Consider the following 27,583-nt stretch of genomic DNA (forward strand, 5'->3'; position numbering starts at 1 on the left):
TTTCTGAAGCAAAGTGATGCGTTTTTGTAAGAAAAATATCCATATTTAACACATTCTTTTGGTGGACCACCTTCCGTATTCCTTATTCACTGCCATTATAAAGCTTGGAAGAGCCAGGACATTTTTTAATATAACTCTGATTGTATTCGTCTGAAAGAAGAATGTCATATACACCTAGGATGGCTTGAGGGTGACTAAATTATGGGATAATTTTTGGGTGAACTATCCCTTTAACACAAGGGTGCTGGTAAAAATAGCAAATTAGTGAGATTTGAGTATGAGCAGCCCAACCTGGTTTGCTGGTTAGAGTAGAGTACACCAGATAAGACCAGAAAACCAATTTAGGATAGTTTAAACTTTTTTGTTTTAGCTTCAGGTGTGTTGATGGAAAGAGAGAGTGACTGACAAGGAAAGAAATCAAAATTTCCCACTTTTGGGAGCTTATGCCCAAACAAAGGAGACCCATTCTCGACCCAAGACTCAGAGCAAACCCATCAATTCATCTCCATTAAATGTAAGTCCATTACCTTCACTGAACAGCCTGGAAACCAGCAAGCTTCTGGAAGAAAAAAAGAATAGCTTTCTAGGAAATTGACATGGGCCTCTACTTTAATCGCCCACTGGAGAAAGGTGCCTTTACTCATTGCCCAATAGGCTGTCAAGCTCTAAACTCCTCAGGTGATTAGCTTAAATATGTTTTGGACTGCATCAAGGTTGGAAATGCCAGCCGAGAAACTGCCATTGAGATGAATGGGAATACAAATGGACAGCTTTCTCCAGGTATAATAGACCTGCACAGGCATTTAGCAAGCCTCAAAGTTTGGGCAACCTGTCAGGCAATGTGGAGGACGCCTTTCTCCAATGTGCATTCTAACTCGCTTCATTTACAGTATCCAGCATATATATATATATATATTAAAAAACACATGCACGTACAATAAATATAGCATGATTACATCCATAAAAGTTTATTGACTCTAGGTATAACCACACTTAAATCTGGATAAAGCAATAACTCTCTTTTTAAAGAATGAAATAAAGTAAACTTTACCAGGTTGTACGCTAAACACAACACATAGGAAATTGCACTGCCTAAATTACATGCCCTATTCATAATAAAGACAGGCACAGATATTGATGAACTAGATTGTAGTACGACAGCTTTGTTAAAAAATGGGCTGCTAAGGAAACATAACAGGATTTGCACTAAATTAATAATAACTTTGATATATTACTAAAGTAAAATCCCAATAGACATCCGTTCTAGTAGCTCTATATCCACTTGTAATTACTTTCTCTAAGAGCTAATGGATTCCCATGATTCCCATGGACACATTAGCACCTGAGTCACTCAATCAAATCAAGCTAATATTGTCTTAGATTACATACAGAATGAAATGTGCTCCATTATGTCATCAGAGTCATACCCGAAATATCAATGTACATCATATAATACACATCTTATCATACAATAAACTCTCTTCGGAACATTCAGTGTGTTCTCAAAAATCTCACATAAAGCGTCTTTGTGTTTGCCGAGGACCTGAGTGCTTCTTGGTCTGCACGGCCTTTCTGACAGTTGAAACACTGACATTAAATCATTTGGCAGCTTCGGTTTAGAAAAAAACTAACAAAAAAAACAACAAATGTGATTGTGGTGTATCTACAAGCCATGTAGCAAGAGATGTTTTGCTCTGAGAGTTTATAAAGATGGACGACCTCCCGAACTTTGACATACACGTAATATCAGGGATTGAGTTGCTGCTTCTGACAGATGCTGGGGTGAGTTCAGGGCAACGGCTTTGATCGGCGAGCCCCTGGGCTGAGACCAGCGATGTGTCATGGTGACCTTGGCTATCATAAAGACTCACTGTTGCTTGACACAAATGTCCCTAAACTAGCAGCACTGCACAGGACGACTGCATGGCAGCTTGTAGAAATGGAAAACTTGAGCCCAAACGGAGGTATACAATACTAAAAAGTCCAAAAAACTTCAGATTAAGCATAAAAGATGAACGGCACACCTTCTGCACGGGTACACAATCTCTTGTCAGTGCCGTCTCTGCTCACTTAATGGTGCAAATTTTTGCTAGGAGCATCACATGTCAATCTGTTTTTGATTACGAACTCTATTTGCTCAGAGGCGCATAATTTCACCTCGTATTATCAGGAAACTGTAGTGAAGAGAAAACTTCCACAATCTGACTTAAGTTACAGAGATAATGCTGCTTCTGGATAAAGAAGCCTGTGCAATTTTCGACCAATCAAAGCCCACACACTTCACAGAATGCTCATCCGTTATCAGAGGCTGAGTTTGGCAAGGCGTTACTCTCGGTCAAGAAGTGTTTACAGCACAGGCACAGAAATATTCCAGGTTCAAAACAAGCTGAACGCTATCTACTGCATTTTTGGCATTCTGTAAATTACTACATTCAACTATTTCTGATTGGGACAAGGCACTGGACCACAATACATTTTGAAATAATGTTTAAAATATTAAAACTTATAGATCCACAGGACTTTAACCATCTGCATGTTAGGCATCACAACATTAAATTGTACTATTGAATTAAATATCTAATATTGTTTGCACTTTATTTTACAGTCCTGTTCCCCATGTACACACCATGTACTTATTATAGTAATTACAATAACTGGGTAATATCTAGGTACTAACCCTGAACCTACTTCTAAACCTAACCTTAACCCATGTAATTACCTTATATTACCCAGTACTTTCTTAGGTAAGAACACTGGAAGTACATGTAAGTGCAAATACTGTAAAATAAAGTGCAACCAAATAAAGTGCTACCCTAGTATTGGCTTATGTGTTTCCCACTGATAAAATAAAATGGTAACAATTGGTCTATGCATCCCTAATAATATTAATAATAATAATAAGGTTTCACAAACAACTCCAGCTGAAAACTGAAAAAAATAGTTTACTAACATTGTCTGTGCATATGACCTTGTCATATCCCGTCTTAAAAGGTTAGTTCACCTAAAAATGAAAATTATCCCATGATTTACTCCTAGGTGTATATGACATTCTTTTTTCAGATGAATACAATCGGAGTTACATTAAAAAATGTCCTGGCTCTTCCAAGCTTTATAATGGCAGTGAATGGCTGTTTCGGTTTTGAATTCCATAAAAGTGCATCTATCCATCATAAAATTAATCGACATGGCTCCGGGGGGTTATATCCATAAAGGCCTTCTGAAGCGAAGGGATGCGTTTGTGTAAGAAAAATATCCATATTTAAGACTTTAAAAAAACTGCCGCTAACTGTGGTGCATGGGTTCATGAGAGACTGGCGTTCCAGCATATGAAGCAGGTGGCAGGTGTAGCGTTAGTGCAGTTAGCGGAAGTTAGAGATTACATTTTGTAAAACAGAAACAGCCATTCACTGCCATTATAAAGCTTGGAAGAGCCAGGATATTATTTTATGTCTGAAAGAAGAATATCATATGTAACCTCTCCTGTTTGAACTGCCCGCTCTAAGTGGGACTCGAACCTGGGTCCACCGGCATGAGATTCGGACGCTCTAACAAGGAGGCTAAAGGCTGCAACCCCTAGCGTCAGTCGCTAGAGCATCTGTTGAGATCAGAGGAGTGAGGTTTACTCACACAGCAACTACTAGCTGGCCTCCGTTACACTCACCCCCCTAAACCTCACTCCCATCCGGGTCACGGCACCAATGTAACCCCTCGTGTTCGAACTGCCCGCTCTAAGCGGGAATCGAACCTGGGTCCACCGGCATGAGAGTCAGATGCTCTAACAAGGAGGCTAAAGGCTGCAACCCCTAGCGTCAGTTGCTAGAGCGTCTGCTGAGATCAGAGGAGTGAGGTTTACTCCCACAGCGACTACTAGCTGGCATTCGTTACACATATACACCTAGGATGACTGAGTAAATCATGGGCTGATTTTCTTTAACTCTTGACCGTGTGAAGTCCATAAACCTCGATAAGTGCAAGTACAGCAAAAAGGGTTTCCACCCTCAGGAATTACCAGAAGCCCGGAAAAGTCTCACAAGGTTTATTTAGACAACTTTATAGATTTTTTTTTTTTTTTGTAAGGAAGAATTAATATAAGCACCTTAACAAGAATCCAAGCTGCACATTTCTGCCTGAAAACTCTCCATTGCCTTGTCCCGTAGACTTCCATTGTGAGAGCATTACTATGAGTCGAGTCAAAATTACTGACTGTGGTAACTCACACCAAGCCACAGAAGCTGTGAATAGAAATGAACTGATTTTGAACCAGGAATATTCCTTTAAATGCCTTTTCTTGGTATACCCAAACACCCTGCAGAGATTGTGGGGAGATGAGGTAACCACATTAGTTTTCCATGTTCAAGCGCACACACACACCTTCCAACACAAATGTACAAATGCTATAAGTCGGGGCCAGCCGATGTATAACAGCAGATCATAAATATATATTATGATACAGTAGAGTATATGGTATGCTAAAGTGGCATATAACTTGTGTGATGGCCGTCTGCGAGTCCACATAGATTTGCTTCAAGAAGACAGCCAAACACAGGTACAGCAGCACAACAGAGTGACAGTGTCAACAGAGTCAGTGTGTTTAGTGTTCAAAGGCAGCCTCAGACATGCATTTCCTCTCCGAGTTCAGGCCGAAGCTTCCATTTCCAAGTTCAAGTGCTCTGGTTCTACCTCTGCTTCCTGTCTAGAGGTGTGCCATATTTGTTCTCGGTGCGACTGCATTGTCTCTCCTTGTCTGAGCCGCTTGGAGGACCCGTAACCATGGCAACCATACTCTGAAGCCTGCGGGTTGCGAGTCGAGCCATTGAGAGTGCTTTGTTTGTACAGATATCTGTGCCTGCGTAAACAATGTTTTTCAAGTATTTAAAAAGCACAAGTAGATTGAGTCTGCGATTGCTGTCAGGATGTGAAAGTACAAGGAAAAGTGAGAAGGGAATTTTTGTTAAAGGACCTTAATCAGGGTAGACGCAGTATCAAATTTGACGTGAATGAAAATGAGACTGTGAGGGATAATAGTACAGTATAAAAAATAGGTTGACTGTCGGGGACCTTGGTGTAAAATGTATACTTGGAATACACAATTATGGCTGATACAATATTTTCATTCCCAAAATTAAAATTCTATCAATGTTTTCTAAATAATTATAATAATAAAACACTAAAAACTAAACTCAATAGTGTAAAATACATTTTAATGTGAATTTAGGCAATATGAAAAATGGATATACATTTAATAGTGTTATTAAATGATGAGTGTTTTTAAACTTGAACTTTAAGTGAGCGTTAGATGATGGCTGATGCAATATGGAATTATGCATTAAAGGTAAAAATCTTATGAATTAAAAAAAAAATGAATTATACAAGAAAGCTCACACAGACAGATAAAGCCCATTTTAAAACCAAGTGGGGTCAAAATATGAACTATTACTGGCAGGCGCCATCTTATTGTGATTTCTAAAATATTCAACAGATATTCTAGAACATAAAAACTTTTTTTCATAACTGAGCAAAAAAAGATCAAATATTACTTGCTTAAATGGATACAAATGAAATTCAAACTTGACAGCATTTTTTTATTTATTGTGCATATATTCTGAGACGGCCTCTGGGTAATTTTATATTAACTATTAAATAATGTAACTGCATTTTCAATTGCAAAATCATGCATCAATGCGTCATTATATGCCCAAATGTTAATTCTGTACATATATCCCTCACAGCCACATAATTAAAATGTCAGATTATTAGTCCACCATACTTTATCGTGAACGTCCAGCCTAAGGTCCGTGGAAGTGAGCGACAACTGCTTCAAATAATATGCCGGTATTTTTGCGTCTGATGTGCGCATCAGACGTGAGTCTCGATGTAGGAGTGCGTGTGCGAGAGGGAGGGCGTGCGGGGGGCGGGTTCAGGCGTGGTGGCAGGGCTGGGCTCGGAGGCGGGGCTGGGCTGACGTTCCCGCTGGGGCTCTCCTGAAAACAGCTCCATGTAAACTTTCTTCCATTCCTGGAACTCTGAGGACGTGAGCTTAGGATTGGCCAGCAGCTTGTCAATCATTGCTACCTCGCCCTCCCTGTCCTATGGGAGTGAAGAAAGAGAGCAGTGGAGGGGGGGCATTACAGATACAGTCTCCTTCATACAGTGGTTAGGATGTCATAGTCAATGCACGCCACAGGCGGTTAGCGTAGACGTGAAGCGATGTGGACTCAATCTAGATGAGCAGAGTGGCACACACACGCAAACACACATAGCATGCTCAGACTTGACTGGAGTCCTCTGGCACTGTGGGGCTATGTGCCCCCAATTAACCTTCTTTCATTCAAGTCTGAGTGATAAGGGATGCTTATAATACCCACAATGCAACGGAAGGCTCTGCCCCAACATAACGAGAACAGCATGGCAGTTTGGGGGGTGGGGGGTGGGGGCGGGGAGGCAGCGCCACAGACACACAGCAGAGGCACAGACCGACTGACCCAACCACAGGAAGATCCTAATGGCACCAAACCAGATTAACCCACATGGAGAAGCAGGGTTCAGAGCAGGGGTCATTATCTTATTGAAGATGGTCATCAGCTGGTCAAATGGGTAGTAGCTAGTCTTATGTGTTCATTAGCTGCTCTAAGCTGCTTATTAGCTGGTCTAAGATGGTTATTAGCTGGTCTAAGATGATTATTAGCTGTCTAAGATGGTCATTAAACTGGTCTAAGATGATCATTAGCTGGTCTAAGATGGTCATTATCTGGTCTAAGACGGTCATTAGCTGATTTAAGCTGGTCTAAAATGGTCATTAGCTGGTTTAAGATGGTCTAAGATGGTAATTAGCTGGTTTACGCTGGTCATTAGCTGGTTTAAGCTGATCATTAGCCGGTCTAAGATGGTCATTGGCTGGTCTAAGATGGTTATTAGCTGGTCTAAGATGGTCATTAGCGGGTTTAAGATGGTCATAAGCTGGTTTAAGGTGGTTATTAGCTTGTCTAAGGTGGTCATTAGCTGGTTTAAGCTGGTCTAAGATGATTATTAGCTGGTCTAAGATGGTCATTATCTGGTCTATGATGGTCATTAGCTGATCTAAGATGGTTATTAGCTGGTCTAAGATGGTCATTATCTGGTCTATGATGGTCATTAGCTGATCTAAGATGGTCATTACCTGGTCTAACATGGTTATTAGCTGGTCTAAGATGGCCATAGGCTGATTTAAAATGGTCGTAAGCTGTTTTAAGGTGGCTATTAGCTGGTCTAAGATGGTTATTAGCTGGTCTAAATGGTCATTAGCTGGTCTAAGATGGTTATTAGCTGGTCTAAGATGGTCATTAGCTGGTCTAAGATGGTTATTAGCTGGTCTAAGATTGTCATTAGCTGGCCTAAGAGGGTCATTAGCTGGTCTAAGATGGTTATTAGCTGGTCTAAATGGTCATTAGCTGGTCTAAGATGGTTATTAGCTGGTCTAAGATGGTCATTAGCTGGTCTAAGATGGTTATTAGCTGGTCTAAGATGGTCATTAGCTGGTCTAAGATGGTCATTAGCTGGTCTAAGATGGTTATTAGCTGGTCTAAATGGTCATTAGCTGGTCTAAGATAGTCATTAGCTGGCCTAAGATGGTCATTAGCTGGTGTAAGATGGTTATTAGCTGGTCTAAGATGGTCATTATCTGGTCTAAGATGGTCATTAGCTGGTGTAAGATGGTTATTAGCTGGTCTAAGATGGTCATTATCTGGTCTAAGATGGTCATTAGCTGGTTTAAGCTGGTCATTAGCTGATCTAAGATGTCATTAGCTGGTCTAAGATGGTTATTAGATGATCTAAGATGGTCATTAGCTGGTCTAAGATGGTTATTAGCTGGTCTAAGATGGTCATTGGCTGGTCTAAAATGGTCATTAGCTGGTTTAAACTGGTCATTAGCTGGTCTATGATGGTCATTAGCTGGTTTAAGATGGTCATTAGCTGGTCTAAGATGGTAATTAGCTGGTCTAAGATGGTCACTGGCTGGTCTAAGCTGGTCATTAGCTGGTCTAAAATAGTCTAAGCTGGCCATTAGCTTGTTTTAGATGGTCATTAGCTGGTCTAAGATGGTCACTGGCTGGTCTAAGCTGGTCATTAGCTGGTCTAAAATGGTCTAAGCTGGTCATTAGCTGGTTGACATGCTCCTAAGCTGATTTAAGATGGTCATTAACTGTTTTATACTGGTCAGTAACTGCTCTAAGATGGTCATTAGCTGGTTTAAACAGGTCATAAACTTTCATTAGCTGGTCTAAGATTGTCATTAGCTTATCAATAATGGTCCATCTTAAATCTTAGGTTTTGAGACCCTTTTTTGGTGCTATTGAACAGCTGTTTATAACATCCACAATGCAACTGGAGACACTGCCCCAACATAATAAGCACAGTGCAGCAGCTGGGGGTGGGGGGAGATGGGTCACAGCAGAGGCATGACCCAACCACAGAAGACCCAAAAGCACCAGGCAGAGCCTAAACCAGATTAACCCACACAGAGAAGCAGGGTTCAGAGCAGAGTTTGGCCATGCCCTCCTCCCACACCAGACAGAGAACTCCGTCTAACATGGATGGGATTCTGGGATAGCAGTTTAGCTTAGTAAACCGTATCAAAATGGACTACAAAAAAAACAAAAAAATCCTGCTGTCCCCAGAAACCCACAGACATCATACAGATGGAGAGGGACGGACGGGACAGATGAAACAAACAGGCACACATGGTTTCAGTGGGACCCATGCGGCAGCAGAGGTCAGATACCTTTAGCGTGCTCTGCAGGATGCGGAGATGATGCAGTTTGTCATTTAGCTGTGGATCGTTGCAACGCCGAATGAAAAGGTGTTTGTACTCCAGACGGGTGGAAAGGCGGTGCTCACCAATGGGTGACAGACTGGCACGCTCCAGAGCCCGGTACAAATCACCAAGCGAATCCGCCTGCCGATGGCACTCCGGTTCCCCGCCTGTGAGGGGGGGGGGGCGCCACAGAAAGCCAGAGTTAAAGAGGGGTGGTTCCATCAACAAACCACATTGAGTGAGATCGGAACAGAAACAGACAGATTGCAACATTTAAACTGTGCATTTTAATGTTCAATCAGACATGTAGGTTTGCATGAGCAGTTGATGATACTCTGCTCTTTTATTTTGTTTGTTAGCCTGGAATTGTGAAGGTAAAAAGAGAAAATGACACAAGATCTGGATGAGAAGTGTCTTTCGTCATGCTGGCATAGATAAATGCTTAATCAGGCTCAGATTTATGTAAATAATATGGGAACATTTTCTCTCGCTGTCTCGGTTTTTATCTGTTATCGTTTGAAGAAATGGGTGCTGGGTGTCTCTGTGCCAATACAAAATCTCTTTTTCTCTCCGTCTCCGTCTGTCTGCAATGTACACACACACACACACACACCTGCTCTTCTCATATGTGTTTAACAATTCCCCGCTTAAATATCCAGTGTAAAATTGGAGGATAAACAAGTAGAGGTTAGTCATAAGTTGTTCAAGATGGTTATTGGCTCATCTAAGAAGGTTATTAGCTGTCACCATGGTCAATATGGTAATTTTTTGTTAATACCATTTGGATATTAACTTATCTATTTTGGGTATTAGCTAGTCAACATGGTTTGGTCATTAGTCTAAGGTGGTCAATAACTGGTCAACATGCTCATTAGCTGGTATAAACTGGTCTGAGATAATCATTTGCAGGTCTAAGATGGTAATTAGCTGATATTAACTGGTCATTGCCTTGGCTTAGATGACCGTTATCCAGTTTAAACTGGTCAGTAACTGGTCTAAAATGGTCATTAGCTAGTCTAGATGGTCATTAGTTCATCAATAATGGTTTATCTTAGATTTTCTTTGCTGATATTGACCAGCTCGGACCAGCTAATGACCAGTTTAGAAGGCTATCAGTTACTAGATTATCAAAGATGGGTAATCAACCATCCAATGGCCAGTATCAACTAGCTAGAAACCATCCACCCCTGCATTAACATATGCAAAATGGCAAAGATACAGAATCACACCTTGTTACAGTATGTTGAAAAAGGGGTTGAGTAAATGCAGTTTTGTGATGGTAGACGCCTACAGATGGACAGTAAGGCTAGACAGCAATTTCAGCACTGTTTATGATATGTTCAATATGACCTGACATGTTAATTAAAAGCGGAGAAAAACTCTTAGGGCTACTCAGGTTTGGCAATCAATCACTCTGCCCAGCAGGTTTTTTTCTTTCTGTCTGCGTGCAACTGTACAGGGAGTGCAGAATTATTAGGCACGTTGATTTTCTGATCATATTTTTTTCCAGGCACATTTGACCAATTCCAAACCACAGTAATCCTAATAACTACTATTGATTTAGTATTTAATAATGTATAAGTGATATATAATTGTTCATGAAGGCTGGAAATGAAAATCACCTTATATTCAGGTGTGCAGAATTATTAGGCATGTTTTCTTTTACAGATAAATTGAGCCAAAAAAGAGATTTAACTCAGACTGAAAAGTCAAAAAGTATTAAATGCCCATGAGAAGGATGCAATACTAATGCAATACTAGACATTGCAGTTAAGGCGTGACCATTGGACAGTGAAATGCTCGTTGGATCAGCAGGATCTGACAAAAACAGGTGGTGAAGAAAAGACACCTGTTAACTGCAAAAGAATTAAGAATTAAGGGTGAAACCATCAGGAACCCTTTAGTCTCCAGCGCCACCATTTTCCAAAGCTGCAACCTACCTGGAGTCTCCAGAAGTGCAAGGTGTCAGGATCTCAGAGACTTCAGTTAGGTAAAGAATCCTAAAAAATGACCCCCACTAGATAAGAATCACAAGCTGAAGTGTTGTAAAATACATGAAGAAGGTTTTTTTATAGGCTTTATGGACAGATAGGTTGAGAGTGACTCTTGAAGGACCAGCACCACATCCTCTAGTACCACTGTTTGAAGAATTCATCTTCCAGAATCTGGCAGTACGTTTTGGGAGTTCATTTTTAGTCCATCCTGAAGTCCGTTTTGCAGAGATGGACTAAAAATGAACTCCCAAAACGTACTGCCAGATTCTGGAAGTTTTGGAATTAATTCTTAATTCTTTTGCAGTTAACAGGTGTCTTTTCTTCACCACCTGTTTTTGTCAGATCCTGCTGACCCAACGAGCATTTCACTGTCCAATGGTCACGCCTTAACTGCGATGTCTAGTATTGCATTAGTATTGCATCCTTCTCATGGGCATTTAATACTTTATAACTTTTCAGTCTGAGTTAAATCTCTTTTTTGGCTCAATTTATCTGTAAAAGAAAACATGCCTAATAATTCTGCACACCTGAATATAAGGTGATTTTCATTTCCAGCCTTCATGAACAATTATATATCACTTATACATTATTAAATACTAAATCAATAGTAGTTATTAGGATTACTGTGGTTTGGAGTTGGTCAAATGTGCCTGGAAAAAAAATATGATCAGAAAATCAACGTGCCTAATAATTCTGCACTCCCTGTATATGCTGGTGCTCATGTGCTAGTCTGGAAATAAGTTGAATCACTCATATCCTGTTGTTGGAGTGTTTGTGTAGATAAAGCATGTGGGCCAGTATCTAGTGCTGGGTGTTATTAGCAGATATTACATGCGTTTCTTATGATCAGGCTTTCACGAACCCACAGTGTACAGTATGTGGGTGTGTATTTACCCACTATTCTGAACAACCACAAGAGGGCAGCAGTCCCACACAGCTCCTCCCAGCATATGCTGCAGAGGTAGGGTATATGCATATCACATTCAGCAAGGGGATGCAGTTTAAATGAATACAGAATAAGGTTAGTTGAGTAGCAGTTTACAAAAAAAAATATTCAGGCATTATCCATTTATGCACCAAAGACCCCAAGGACTGTGGGAAGAATTTTAGCTTTTATTTATATAATAATAACCCTAACCAATACAAACTCTACTACCTGTATTTTTATTGGTTGTTTATCATTTTGTGTGCAAGTTATTGCGGAAAAGCCCTGGTTTTATTAAATGCCTGCAATAATTTGAAAGAAAAAACTATTTTTTCGACCGCTTGGTTAGCAATGTGATGAATTACAATAACAACGACTCAACCTGAGTAGATCGATAAAGTTTTAAAGCTCTTCGTGATCCTTTTGTAACTTGCTAAATGGCACAGAACTCTCTAGCAGCGCAGAAAAACTTTCCAGTTGCTGGGGAACATGTGATTGAGAGTCACGATCAATAGGCCATGCCTCTCTTTTCTCTTCAGTATGTAGTACAGCACGCATGGGCTCTGTGGATGACTAACAGATGCCCCCAACTCCTCCAGAGAGAGATAGAGACAGAGCGATATAAAAGACACAGATAAGAGGGAGGGAGACTCATTAAAAACCACTGGGATTATATATAGACTCCTGCAGGAGATCTGTCTGAGATGGAGAAAAAGGGGAATATTAGAAGAGAAAGTTAGACAGGGCCGACGGGAAGTGAGACAGACAGATCGGTAGTGTGGTAGTGGAGATGTGCAGTGAGATGGGGAATATAGATGGTGAGATGGCAATGAGCCATGAGGGCATAGACTGTGAGACGAGAGGAAGATGAAAAGTAATACGAGGGAGATAAACAGAGTGGTAATCCAGCAGCAAATGTGCTCTCTGTGAGGTTTGTGGAGAGAAATGCGTCTATCTGGACACCAGACCAAAATGGGACAGAATTAATAACCCATTCAGAATGTATTGTTAACTACATGGTTTAAGCATAATCCATGAGACAGAGCATTTCAGACATTAAAATCACATTTATTCATAAGAATCTGAATAAACAATTATTCCTCCAAGTAATATCATGGCCATAGGGGTCTTCAGATTATTGTTTCATCCAGGGATTCCCAAACATTTGTCAGCCAAAACCCCTAAACAATTTACTTGAAGTTTACAATTTACAATTTACTAATTCAATAATTCAACAACATATTTGCAGTTCTCTGATGACAGTTAATGGTCAAATGACAAGCAGATAAATAAATAAAATATTTATTTTCTATATTGTTAGTAGTAAGTGTTTTATTTGAATTCTTAGGTGTCTTTATAAGGAAGCTTATAAGGAATAATAATAATAAAAAAGATAATTGCGACAATCTTGCAATTCTGACTTTTTTTCTTGCAATTGCACATTATATCCCACGATTCTGATTTCCTTCTCAGAATTGTGAAATATAAACTCGCAATTGCGGGTTATTAAGTCCAATTGTGAGGGAAAAAAGTCAACTTGCAATACTGACAATTTACAATTGCGAGCTTTATCACAATTCTGACTTTATAACATACAATTGCGTGTTTATATCACACAATTCAGACTTTATAACATGCAATAGTGAGTTTATATCACGCATTACGTCATCACATTGAATAATGCTGCGCGCTTCAAGGCACTTCAGTGAGCCTTTAAAGGTTAAAAGGTAAAGAAAAGGGTCAACAGTGTAATTATAGATGTAATTACAGAAATTAATTACAGATTTAATTACATGCAGGTAAGTATAATAATATAAGAACAATGTTAAAACATGTATGTACTGTGACGAGATAGTGCTGGCTCCCCACTCATCACACGTGGCAACGCTAATCATGGCAACACCTGGCGGTCCCAGGTGATGACCATGAGGCAATCACTGAGAGGGAGATATAAGCTCCAGCCAGGAAGAACAGAGGAGAGCAGTTTGGATGCTCACCGGGTGCGTGACTAACCTCTGCGTCGCTTTTCTTTGCCTAGAGAGTGATTGACTTCCCCCAAGTGAGTATGGATCACCCAGCTAAGTTGGCTAAACTTCCCTTCTCTTCGCAGGGCAAGGAGGAACTGCACTTCACACTACAGAACACTTCACCAGCACAAAACACAGAGACTGATTCAGAGGTGGACAGTAACTAAGTACATTTACTTGAGTACTGTACTTAAGTACAATTTACTTGTATCTGTACTTTACTTGAGTATTATTTTTTCGGGAAACTTTGACTTTAACTTCACTACATTTGAAAGACAAATATCGTACTTTTTACTCCACTACATTTCTATCAAGGTCGAAAGTCGTTTCTGTAGCAGCTTTGAAAGTCAGTGGATGATTTTTCGTCTTTAAAAGTTTTTGTTGTTGTTGTTGTTTTTTGCAGACAGCCTATCAGTAATCACTCTTGTAGGGTCATGTGAAGTTTCCCAAAAATATCAGTTTATAGCAAAATGGAAGAAGGCGGTGTCCTCAGCGCAGTGTGTGCACCCATGGCCATACTTAAAAAGTATGTTTCTGTTTTCTGAAAAGATTAAAGATTAGTTTAGTTGGCATACACTTGACGCATAAAATGCTCAAAAATGTAAACGGGAAAAAAAGAGAAGAGTGAACAGTGGGGAGAACATCGGATGTGTATCAGTGTATTGGATCCCTGCATTTATTGGATCCCTGCATTTGGCCTTAAAGTGACAGCAGCTTTGTAAAGAGCTTTGTAACTTTTATACAAGTACTGAAATTAGTTTAAGGTAGTCGTATGCTAGCATGTCGGATGGAGCATCACTGACTGGCAAAAAAACCACCATGGTGGCGTAATGTGCATTTATACAACAATGCAACAATAATAAAATAATGCATTGACCTAAAACTTTTTTTTTACTTTTGATACTTAAGTACTTTTAAAAACAAATAATTCTGTACTTTTACTTAAGTAAAAATCTGTTTTTAGAGCTTTCACTTGTAACTGAGTAATATTTGACCAGTAGTACTTTTACTTTTACTCAAGTAATAGAGTTGTGTACTTTGTCCACGTCTGGTTTGATTGCACCTAATTTTGCACTGCTTGGAAAAATAAAGACGCCCACTGCACCTCTCGTCCCATAGTCGAGCGTGACAGTACACAATAGCTAAACTGTATCCAATGATTAATTTAAAAGTTACTACATAGACACCTAATATAAAGTGGGACCTCATTTTCAATTTCACAGTTTTTTCATTGATTTAATCAATTATTAGCTTTTCTTAAACTCACAAACCCCCTGCAGTTCCCTCACGATCACAAACCCCAGTTTGGGAAACCCTGGCTTAATCAGATTTTTTTATTTTAATTAAATATTAAAAAATTTGTTTTAATTAAAACTAAATGAAAAATGAATAGTTTAGTCTCTGTCCAAATAACATAGCATCTGTTATTGGAATAAAAAATAAAAAGTTTTAGTTAGCTAAAGTTCTCCTAAATGTATTATTGTCCCTAAAGGGAATAATTAAAACGTTGTAAATTACAATTTTAAAATGTAATTTTTCATGTTTTCTGTTTTATATATTCATATGCAATTCTTTAATCATATGTATCCAGGTACTATAGCTTAAAAAATAACCTTTTAAGGACAGGCTTACAGAAATGTCAATAAAGGTTAACTGTCCTTGTAAATCAAAATCAAGTCAGGTAAATTAAAGTGAAGTGGGCCAGGAGCTTGTGTCAGAACCACACCAATACGGCAGGTTTAAAATGACTTTCAATGGAAAGAGCATGCAGCTATTTCTAGAAGAAGATGCCTGCATGCGCATGTGTGCACGTGTGTATGTAAGAAACGAGTGGACAGATCTCAGTGGGGAACCTCACAGCACAGCTAAAAAAATCCTGCAACTCAGGCACTGTTTATGCTTCATACAGCACCAACACACACGCAAACAGGGAAACAGAGGAAGATACAGAAGCTAAGAAAACACAGGAAGAGATGCAGACGGACAAAGAGCCACAAATCCCTGCGCATGCCGCTCTCTGAGTGCACTGCTCTTAACAATTTAATATTGAAGCACTCAAATTCACACATGCACTAAAATAACTCTGCTGTGCCCACTGTTCTCATAATCAGAGGGGTTATTAAAATCTAATAGAATTGTGGTAAAGAGGTTTTAGTGGGCTGATTTGAGCCGACCTGGTTTATTTTCTTTCAAGCACAGCTTCTCAGATTGCAATATTATAACAAAGGGAATATTCTTTAGCCCCGTTTGCCATCATTACAAATGTATGTTAATCAATTTAAGTCTTATAACAAGAATAACAAAAATAAATTATAATAAATGAAAAAATATAATGTCAGATAACTTTGATGGAAAGGTCTACAATGGATTGCAATCAACCAATCAGCTGTCAGCTGTTAAATTTCAGTACACAATTATGCGCACTCAATGGACTTAACATTTCCATGTGGCGATATACTTTCATGACATACATCGTTTCAGACACATAACATTGTAATACATAATCGTGTGTGTATTATTTATATTATTATTTGATTCCAACATTATATTGTCCTAAAGTCTATTTCTCAACGTGTACATCTTCCATAAACACCGTATTCATAGGGGCTGCCATTGTTGTTTCGCGGGCTATGTGACGTCAGAGCTCGTAACTGGGAGTACATCGTAGTACGAGTTCATGGGTGGGAAGTCAAGGTTTGACTGCCGTTCCAGTGCACTTTCACAGGTAGAAGGTTATAAAAACATAGGTCATGGCGGGTTGCCTGGAACGCGGCATTAGATAATACCAAATGATGTCAACCAATTACTAAGCAATGCTTAATTTTGTTCAGTCTGTGGTGTAAAAGGTCGCATTAGCAATTAAAGAAAAAACACTTCTGTGTCTGAATAATTTTGGTCCCAAATTTTTATACATTTTACTGGTAGTCCACTGTATGAATAATTTGTGGGTACAATATGTCAGGATTTTGCTATCCTCACTTACATAAATGAACTATAGTGTCCTGCACCCACTAGTAAAAAATTATATCTGGTGTCTGAATAATTTTTGGTTTGACTATTTGATATTATATATATATATATATATATATATATATATATATATATATATATATATATATATATATATATATATATATATATATATATATAAAATAAAGTGTATGATATCATTTTTATATTTATTTATTTATTTAGATTAGGACTGTCAATTTAAGAGTTAAAATTTTAATTTAGATATATTACTTAGGTATATACATACAGTATATAGGCTACACGCACATACAGTATATACGACTGTCATTCAATTATAAAAAGTAATTAATTTAAATAATTATGGAATTAATGGGTCTGGAATTTGTTTTAAATATATGTATCTAAATTAATGAATAAATAACAAAAAGAATAAATAATAAAATTAAATATATATTTTTTGTAATATACATTATTTTAATACAAATATGTTGACCCACCGTTATTGATGCAGTGGGAACGGCTGAGGGACCGCTGTCCTGCCATGCTGGCGGAGGGGGTGAGGAGGGCATGCAGGCCGCTATCCCGGGGCAAGGTGAAGCTGCGGGGTTTCCCAGCTGTGTTAACAGGGTCTCTGAGCCTCTCCCCTTCAAGCATGGGGAAGGGACCGTAATGTTCCTGCATCAGTGTGCGTTGGGCAGGCAGAGTGGATTGGCGGCGATATTCTGGAGACAGACCCACCCCCGGCTCACAGAACACAGCGTCTTCTAGGGGCAGGGTCTGCAGATAGTGGAGGCCCGAGCTGGTCAGAGGGGTTTCAATCAGGTCCTGCCATGAACGGCGCTGGCTGGCAGACTTCCGTGCAGGGGAACCTCCACCGCTGCTGCTACCTCCTTGAGGCTCGGAGCGGTACTCCTCATGAGAGGAGCGAGACTGTGAAGTTTCTGTGGATGAGAGGCGGCCGTGCTTTGGTTCTAGGTAAGGACTGGCACAACTCACCTGGTTCTGGGTCAGAGAAAAAGAAAAAGAACATTAGGTTAAACCCAAGTATTTTTACAATATTATAGGAATATTTTACACAATATCACTCGCATTCTCAGGGGCACCAGTAATCTATTTTCTCTCTCGCTCTCTCTTTGGGGGTAGCAAAGACAAAACGTGACCAAAAGGACTTTATAACTACTACAACTTAATTTGATGCTCATCATGACACTACATTTTCAAATGAATAAAGCATTCATGCCTTTAAAATTCACTAGGTTTACAAATCATGAATGGGCATGCTTTTGCTCATTCTGTACATCTCACCTTTAGGTAAAAGACAAGAATAAAGTGTGCTAATGAAAAAACTCAAAGAATAGACCAGGCCCCTGAATAGCCACTTGTCTGAGACAGGCAGATGAATAATGAACAGAGAAAGCTCTGGTTTCTGTGAATAGTGCAGAGTATAGAAAATGGAGAAATAAGGGACAAACGTATGGAGGGAGAACCTGAAGCTGTGTTAGTGTGTGAAATTAGTCTCTAAATATGGGCCAACTGTTCTTCCTGCTTGCATCCAATTGGCAATGCTTCAAAAGAACAGACAGACAGACAGACAGACAGACAGACAGACAGACAGACAGACAGACAGACAGACAGAGAGACAGACAGACAGACAGACAGACAAGATAGATAGATAGATAGATAGATAGATAGATAGATAGATAGATAGATAGATAGATAGATAGATAGATAGATAGATAGATAGATAGATAGATAGATAGATAGATAGATAGATAGATAGATAGATAGATAGATAGATAGATAGACAGACAGACAAAGAGGTAGCTAGATAAACAGACAACTATGGAGGTCTCTTGGTTAATGTCAAACTCCCCTAATTCGATTATCTCTGGGAACAATGTGTGTGGAGAATGACTGGAGGGGGCCTTTGGAAGAAAAAAGTAAAATGTTTAATTCAACTGTCTTTGTTTGCTCTTAAATAAAGGCTTTGCTGATGTCTGTGGCCTCTGGCTGACCTGCCCTGCAGTACTACACTGCAAATACAGAAAAACAGTGACTGTGCACACAAATTTAACCACATACATTCAGGAATGCATAGACAGACACCAAATCCCACTGTTCCCACAAAGTTGGGAGCATGAAATTGCCTAAAATATATTGGTATGCTGACGCATTAAGAGTTCCTTTCACTGGAACTAAGGGGCCAAGCCCAACCCCTGAAAAACAACCCCACACCATAATCACGCCTCCACCAAACTTTACAATTGGCACAGTACAGTCAGGCAAGTACCGTTCTCCTGGCATCCGCCAAACTCAGACTCGTCTATTAGATTGCCAGACAGAGAAGCATGATGCGTCACTCTAAAGAACACGTCTCCACTGCTCTAGAGTCCAGTGGCGGTGTGCTTTACACCACTGCATCCTACGCTATGCATTGCACTTGGTGATGTAAGGCTTGGATGCAGCTGCTCGGCTATGGAAACCCATTCTATGAAGCTCTCCTCCACACAAAGCTCGGGGGTCTGTAGCTATTCAGTTGGCGACATCTGCACACTGTGCGCCTCAGCATGTGCTGACCCCGCTCTATGATTTTACGTGGCCTACCACTTCGTGGCTGAGTTGCTGTTGTTCTCAATTGCTTCCACTGTTATAATACCACTAACAGTTGACCATGGAATATTTAGTATTGAGGAAAGGCTTATTGCACAAGTGGCAACCTATCACGGTACTGTGCTTGAATTCACTGAGCTCCTGAGACGACCCATTCTTTCACAAATGTTTGTAGAAGCAGTCTGCATGTCTAGGTGCTTGATTTTATACACCTGTGGCCATGGAAGTGATTGGAAATCACCTGAAATCAATGATTTGGAGGGGTGTCCCAATACTTTTGGCAATATAGTGCACATATAGTATATTTATAATTCTGCAATGGGAATTGTTTTAATTGGAACTGAAAATAATATCAAAACAATATCAAAAAGACAAAAGACGCTCACAGCTAATTTATTTCATCATCTTTTGATTTTGAGTGAAATAACACTTGAACATGTTCCTGACAGATTTCGTGAGACTCGCTGAAAAGGAAACAAATATCTGATATTATCTATCAAAAGCACAGAGTAAACGTTACAGTGACAGTACAGTGACTCACAAAGACTGAGAGATAAGTTGAGAGACAGAGAAATAAGACTCAGTCTCCTCATATCTCAACAGTGGGCTCAGAGATGAGGTGGTCTGACTCATTCACACTCACACACACATTCACACACCACACACACACAGTCACTCAGTGACGTGGTAAGGCCAGGTCTGGGGGACGGCACTACCAAACAGCTCTTTTACCAATGCCAAATGTCAAGCATTATGAGGCTGTGCTATTGTGTGGGATTGCACAATGAGAGGGAGCCGTGTATGTCTGTGTGCATGCTGGATGCTGACTCACTGAGGGTGGCCGTGGGTACGTGTCATAAGGGGGTGGTGGGCTGTCTTGCTTGGGCGTTGAGGGCGTATCATTGTCTTCGTGTTCACTTTCACTCCAGTAGTCTGCTGGAAGAGAGAGAGAGGGGCATGCAGGGAGTCATTAGCTTGTTTGCAAAACATTTCCATAAAGTAAACAATAATTAAATTAAAGCCTCAGAGATCATGTGGGGCACAAAGACACATGCAGGCTTTTCCATGGGGACCTTCAGTAAAACATCTTAAGAGCTGTCTGAAGAAAGAAAAAAAAATCAGGCACCGGCCAAGCATTTACAACTTCATAATGAAATATTGGTTGCTAGTTTTAAATGACCAAAGGAGAAAGATGTTTTTAAGGACAGCATCTAATATAACCGTGACCCCTTGGTTTTGCATGTCGACTTGTTGTGGATAACTTCAATTTTCCTGAAGAAAAAACACTCACTTGCAATTTTTACACCTGTGAGGAGTATTTAGGAAACTTTTAAAGTAAAACAAAATGTTTGATCTCAAAATTTCATAACTCAATCTTTCGTAGACAATGCCAAAAGTTATGCCAGAGTTCTCCAATCATTTTGCAAGCTTAAACCCTGTCCCTCCACAGGCTTGCCTTCATTTTTGAGTGCAATACCCACATCTCAAATCCAATTAATGACCAATGCATAGAAACATGTCTCCGCCCAACATTTCTTTCTTTTTTGATAATTACATATTACATATCTTGAATACTTCATTTTTATTGCAACTTTACGATTTAGCCTAATGATAATGGATTTCATGCAAACAGCAGTGTTGGGGAAAGTAATTTTTAAAAGTAATGCATTGCAATATTGCGTTAATCCCTAAAAAGCATTACAAGTAGCATTATGTTACTTTTGCATTACTTTTCCTCATCTAAGCTGGGCTTGCTTGTTTGTTTGTTTTTTGCATAATTTTCAGAGTTTGCATTTCACAGTTTTTATTAATTTAGAGAAATACTGTATGTTTTAGTCTAGAACTAACTCAGATAGTCTGTTGTAAATTCAAAAGTAATGTGTTACTTTACTAGTTACGGAGATAATGTGTTACTCCCAACACTGGCGGACAGTATGCAACGTGGGGGGGTTCTATGGTTTCAAAACACAATTTTGTGACACAGTTGTGCTACCTATACTGACATCCTACAAAAAAGTTTGAACTTCTGCATCATCAGCAAAGCCTTTTGAGCACGGTTGGGTAACTCTGGCCCTCTAGATTCACTTCCATTTAGTGTTTAGCTCCATCCTTGATCAAACTCACCTGCCTGTAGTTTTCTAGTAATCCTGAAGACCTTGATTAGCTTGTTCAGGTGTGTTTAATTAGGGTTGGAGCTAAATTTTGAGGGCCAGAGTTGCCCATCCCTTCTTTAGAGTGCAGTTAAACTATGCAAGTTTCCCAAGTCATTTGCCTGCATTTCTCAAAAGTCCAAGTAGATCATAGAAATCATATGCACCAATGATCTCTACGATCTCCTCAGGCTTGCAATGCTTTTGGGAAAAGCTCTGATTAGGCCCTCTCTGATTTTTGGTTGGCCCCTCCCACTGATTTGCTCCACCATTCCCTTTTACATTTATACATCTGGGCAGTGGCGCAAAAAGTGGGTATGTGCTATATGCGGCGCATAGGGGCGCAGCACCTTGGGGGCGACAAAGCGATGGTATAAAAACAAATTGGTATTTTCTATATGTAGCTGCTGTTGTGCGTTTCTAAATAATTTCTGTATTTCCTCAATATTATATAACATTTTAGAGGACTAACAGGCTAGAGTAGGCGCCCTCATAAGATTCCATAATAGAATTTTGGATAATAATGGAATATCGCGAGTGGGCGCGCCTGGCGGGGGCGCCGGCGCCAAGTGTTCATATGTGCTTGGGCGGGCGTCTGATTGCGCACTGACACATCAAAAGCGTGCGATTTGACAGAATTTGATGGGTGTTTTTATATCAATGCGCACGTCCTCGACACGTGATTTGCTATTTAAAAACCGCGCATTTCCGACACGCGATTTTATCGTGACCCCAGAGCGCACGTTAAGAACGCGCGCTTGTATGGTAAATCATAATTTAATTATAGAAATATGAAATGTTGGGAAAACTTTAAATATTCCCGGCCTATAAAACTATAAAACTGCCAGTATTGTTGGCGGCGTGAGTGGATTCTAGAAACATTCAACTAATTTGTTCTAACCGACTGTTCAAAAACGGTGAATTATTCGAGAACGAAACCTATACTTTGTTTGAATCTATTATTTTTGTTGGAAAAATAGACCAAAAACTGTAAAAAATGACCACTTGTTGTTTATTGAACTGTTGTATAAAATTAATATCGCATTTTGCAATTGTGCTGATAGGCTACTCTGGAAAATAGCACTCTTGCTTTACATTGCTTACCTCATAATTTCCTCTTTAATTACTTTCAAACAAATGTCTATTTTTTGTTCATTATTAGCCTATTTTTAATGAAAATACAACAACAATAAAAAAGTACAATAAAAAACTTAAGTATATTAAACTTTTGTTTAAAAAAAAAAAAAACGAATTAGACGGATGACATAAAATTGGTAGCCTATACCCGAATTATAACAAATAAATAAAAGATATTTGGAAATTCCCCTTTAAAACGGGGAGCCCTCAGTTTGTGGTTTGTGTTTTTTTTGTTTTTTTTATTAACAAAAGTGATCTTGCTTGTGCCTCCGCTATCGTCCTGTCAATCATCTTGCTCGCGGCTATGATTACAGTTACAGTAAAATTTAAATTCACCATCATCGGTTCCCATCCTCAGCCGATCTGCATGACAGTTGACAATGACTATCAGATAGACAATGACTATCAATACTAGATAAATGGGCAAGTGAAAAGGGACGCCTTGTTACAATTTAGTAGGAACTAAAGAGCGCTCTAGAATGTTTGGTAGCAACATTGTTAGTATGCTATTGGGCATCGAGAACTGGTTCCTACTTGGAATCGTTATAAAAATTCTGAATCTTTTCTTTCTTTTTATTTCTTTATTGGATTCTGATCATAATGTTAATGTTTGTCAATTTGTGACTGTTTTTTTATTTGTTTACATTGTTAATAATATTTATGTACATAATGTATAATTATGGTAGGCCTACAGAGGCTGATACTTTAAAATAAACCTTTATTATTTACAGTCCATACATAATGATGTCCGGCTCACTTATTTATTTGTTATTTGGGGGGCGCCAAAATTGTTACTGCATACCCCTCTGGCACTGGGTAGTTGCGCCCCTGCATCTGGGAGATGCTTGCATTAAAAGTGACTTACTTTGCATTCAAGGTTCATATTTACTGGGAATCGAACCTTCAAAACCCATAACCTTCCTACTACAAGTATTCTCACCCTGTTCCTGACGGATTCGCTCTCTTTCTGCATAGCCAGCGGCTGCCATGTTGAGACGACTCAACCATCTGTTCATATCATCCACGCCGTCCGCTGCGAAGTAGAAGCTCTTGATTTTGGGATGGCATGCTTTAAACGCACTGCGTAGGGAGCAAAGATTCAATAAGAGTTTGTCAAGCATCATCACATTGCTCAAACGTTCTTAAAGGCACTCACTATTTTTTGCGACATTCACTGGCTCTGTCGATTTTAAACTCGGGGAGGCTCACAAACCCTTCTGCCTTCTCATCCTAAAAGGTGGAGAAAAAAAGAAAGAGAGGATTGTGTGGACACTTCACCCCACTTACACTCTTCTGTAATGTCATTATGTCCTCATTAGGAGTTACATATCCTTATTCTCTCCTTTGTTTTCTCTCTCTCTTGGTTCATTCCATTACATTTTACCCAGCCTTAAATTGCAGCAGCACTGCTGACAGGAGCTCTGCATAAATAAATGAAAAGCATAAATTGTTGCGGCTCTCTGTAAAGCCTGTCTGTGTTTACAAAACCCACACAGTAGAAGATCATCAATTATAGCAAAGCCGGACTATGTTGCAGGATTCTCAGTGGACCAAAACCAGGCCGAGAGGAGCCCTCCCCTCCCCATACTTCCTCCGAAACCCCCAGAACGCTAGCCGTATCCCAGGCCCAGGTTGTGATAAAAAGCGAAGACACAAGGAGTAATTAATCAAAAGCGAGGGAGCAAGAGAGCGAGGGAACGAAAATGGGAGTGTTTGTTCAGGGAAGCTCATTCTCTTCATTACAGAAACGGTATGTGTAGAAGACTGTTTTGTTGGGGTAGATGAGCATTAATCTTGTTCCACACAAGAGGGTAAAGCCGCACCAATTAAAGTCTCATCTCTAGATCGATATAGTTTCTGCTGCGCTGGGGGATATGAGAAATAACAAAGACAACTGTATTGGCCCAACACACTCACCTCCTCGTTCATGTACCAGTACAAGCAGGCGTCCTTCAAAACAAACCAGTACTTCTTCCATTTCTGTGAGAAATAGCTCTTAGCATCCTTTTTCTTCCACAGCCAGCCCTCACAATCTCCACGGCCCAGGTCCTTACAGGAGATTCGTCTCTTACTGATGGAGGACAGCGGAGCTGTTGGACACCAAATAAGACAGTATGTGTTAATAAATGTCATAAGATGGATAGCTCAGACTCGATTAATCAGAATCAATTAATTTCTATATTAAAGGTATAGCCCATTCAAAAACAAAAATTCTGGCATCATTTCTTCATTGTCATGTTGTTTCAAACTAGTATGACTTTCTTTCTTTTGTAGGCCAAAAAAAGACATGTGCAGGATGTTCATGGTGCTCTTTTCCTTCCAATGAAAGTGATTGGCGACCAGTGAACACCCCAAAATGGACAAAAAGCATCATAAATGTAATCTATTTGGCTTGTGCACTAAACTTTGTATGAGAACCAGTACAAAATGAAAAAATTTCCCATCCACCATGGCTCTCAAATCTCATTCAGCGTTTTGATTATGCACATTATTAAACGTGGCATGTCATAACGGATTATGCGACACATGAGAAGCAATGATGTTTGGCATGCCACGTCTTTATGCACCCTATTTGTAAATGAGATTCAATATCTTTGATTTAAAATGGATTAAAGGGATCAGAACCTAACAACTTGAATTTTGGTCTTATACTCACACAAATTGCTTCATAAGACTTGGAATATCATATGGCTTCAGAAGACTTACAGTCCAGTCATATAAGCCACTTATGATGGTTGAAAGGGGGTTCCCTTTCATAGCACTGAAAACAGGCAGTGTGAGCATACAAAAAATATGGCAGAATGATTATAAGTATAATGGAAATTAACTTTATTTACTCTCTTCCTGTTTACATTGATTGCCTTATATGCAAATATGCAAGCAGTGTATGCAATGAAGACAATGTTCCCAAACATGAGAATAAGGAATAATAAGTGATCACCTTTACTCTTTTTCTTGGTCTTGGACAGCAGAGAAGATCCCTGGAATGTCTGTAAAGCAGAATATATATTTTGATATATATTATATAATATTTGTGGATAAATTCAAATGGAGAAATATTGGAAAATACATCAGGAGTAAGTGAAACGAGACAAAAATGTCTCGACCAAATTATCGGACAACACATTCTCCCGAGTGGAATCACATGGAGAAAATGTGTGAACATAACAATCTCTGAGCATCAATCCATCGAGCAACAAATTAAAATCCAAGGCGACATCCGAGCGGATGAAGGCGCGAGAGCCCAACTGCTAGAGAGAAGGAAGGCGGGAAGAGAGGCATAGAAAGAAAATAAGATTACTAACATCCTTGGCCTGTGTGTTTATTGAGCAGTAATTCTTGGATCAGCACACCCAGACCGAGCGCATATTTATGATCCGAGTCCTCTGGCAAATCTCTTCTGTCAAGAAACTTCCTGTGAGCTTGGGCATAAATTTTGAAGTAAACTTGTGTTGCTATGCTAACAGATTAGCAACAGTATCACTGACTGAAAGAAAACACTAACATCACGCTAATTGATTTATTGATATGTGCCAGAGGCGGGAAGCTGCTCGGTTGCCCAAGAGGAATAACTGAAATTGATTAACGGAACATGTTTAGAAACTCAGTCAACCAGTTCGTAGAACATCTTTATTTATTCAGGAGTATCTAAAAATACCATGTCCATTTCTTGAAGATGGTTTTCTGTTTGTTCAAGTGGCCTTGTTGGTTTTCCCAGTGACCCAAGTTTGACTACTAGGTCATATTACAATACCATTTACCCTCTTATAATTCACTTTCCTATAAAATGAAGCCCATAAAATATAAAATGACAAACACAATGGTAGGTTTTCCCAGCATTTAACCTCATAACACACTTCAATGTCAATGCGACTCCCTCCCAGAGCACTGTGGGAATCTCTTCATAGAAGGTGTGAATCGCAACTGCTGTGTGAACTGAAGCAATTTGTGAGAAAGACTTAGACACATTAAGTCAAACTTCCCGGAGGATTCAACACCTAGACATGAATAAAACAAAGTGATAGAGCAAACTATGACACAGCATATACTGTATATCAAAGAAACAAAATAATACATATGCCTTGCCTACAGGCAATACCCAACCTTGAATTGCAGTAATAAACAATAAACGTCATTTACAATGTCATTGAAGAAACAGAGGGAGTCTTGCTGAGTTAATGGCCCTGCCGACCCTCAAACGACATCCACATTTGCTTGAAATGATCACTGGCGATCACTAAAACTGTGCAGGGGGTGGAGAGCAACTCCTACAGTGACTAAGAATCATATAACGGGCCTCATTCATTATACACAAGCAGAACAATTTCTGTCAATCGTTCGTAAAACCATCCTCGTGTAGGAACGATTTTTACGAATGACTTGCACAGAAATTCGCTCTTCTTATGTTTCATGAATTAATCTAAATGTTGCAGAACCTCAAGCGCTCTGCCACGCATGAACTCACTTGGATGATGAACAGAAACACACACCCAGAACAAATCCTACAAGACATGAACATGAGATATGCATCAGCTACGGAGCCCAAAGATCTTCTAAACTTCATTTCTTATGCCTCGGGAATCACGATCCTCAGAGAAAGAGCATTATGGGACAACTATAACCCATGTGACTCGAGCAAACACAGTTGTTACATCTCAGTATGTGGCATGAACATGGCTTTGTTCTTGGACTTGCTTCCTACAGTCTACTCTTGTTTCCTTCTGCTATATCCATCTTTCTGTACTGTTTTCTTCTGAAACGGTTCTGTTCATCCATTCTCTCAGTCTCTGATGTTGTTGGATCTCTCTATGATTGTTCAGTAACACATCGCCCTAGATGGCATGCTAAGACTTGCCATCAGGCTTCAACTGAATGCCACATGGCAACACAGGCTCCCAATTCACATGACATATGGTACAAAACCTCTTCTGCTGTGATATCAACAACAGACATATGCTGACATATGCAGCATGTGA

General features: G+C 39.5%; 1 protein-coding gene across 1 annotated transcript in view; it reads right to left on the reverse strand.

The window, feature by feature from the left end:
* Nucleotides 1-4,072: 4,072 nt before the first annotated feature.
* The window catches only part of cnksr2a (connector enhancer of kinase suppressor of Ras 2a), a 111,794-nt gene continuing 88,283 nt past the window's right edge, over nucleotides 4,073-27,583 (reverse strand). The window contains exons 14-21 of the mRNA XM_079806498.1: nucleotides 25,549-25,597; nucleotides 24,525-24,697; nucleotides 23,764-23,837; nucleotides 23,548-23,687; nucleotides 20,153-20,256; nucleotides 17,208-17,712; nucleotides 8,759-8,958; nucleotides 4,073-6,087 (exon numbers count right to left, since the gene is read on the reverse strand). Coding sequence (XP_079662624.1) covers nucleotides 5,857-6,087; nucleotides 8,759-8,958; nucleotides 17,208-17,712; nucleotides 20,153-20,256; nucleotides 23,548-23,687; nucleotides 23,764-23,837; nucleotides 24,525-24,697; nucleotides 25,549-25,597 — 1,476 coding nt within the window. The 3' untranslated portion in view covers nucleotides 4,073-5,856. The remainder of the gene's footprint in view (nucleotides 6,088-8,758; nucleotides 8,959-17,207; nucleotides 17,713-20,152; nucleotides 20,257-23,547; nucleotides 23,688-23,763; nucleotides 23,838-24,524; nucleotides 24,698-25,548; nucleotides 25,598-27,583) is intronic.

Source organism: Gobio gobio, assembly GCF_949357685.1.
Source record: "Gobio gobio genome assembly, chromosome: 23".
NCBI classification, from domain to species: domain Eukaryota; kingdom Metazoa; phylum Chordata; class Actinopteri; order Cypriniformes; family Gobionidae; genus Gobio; species Gobio gobio.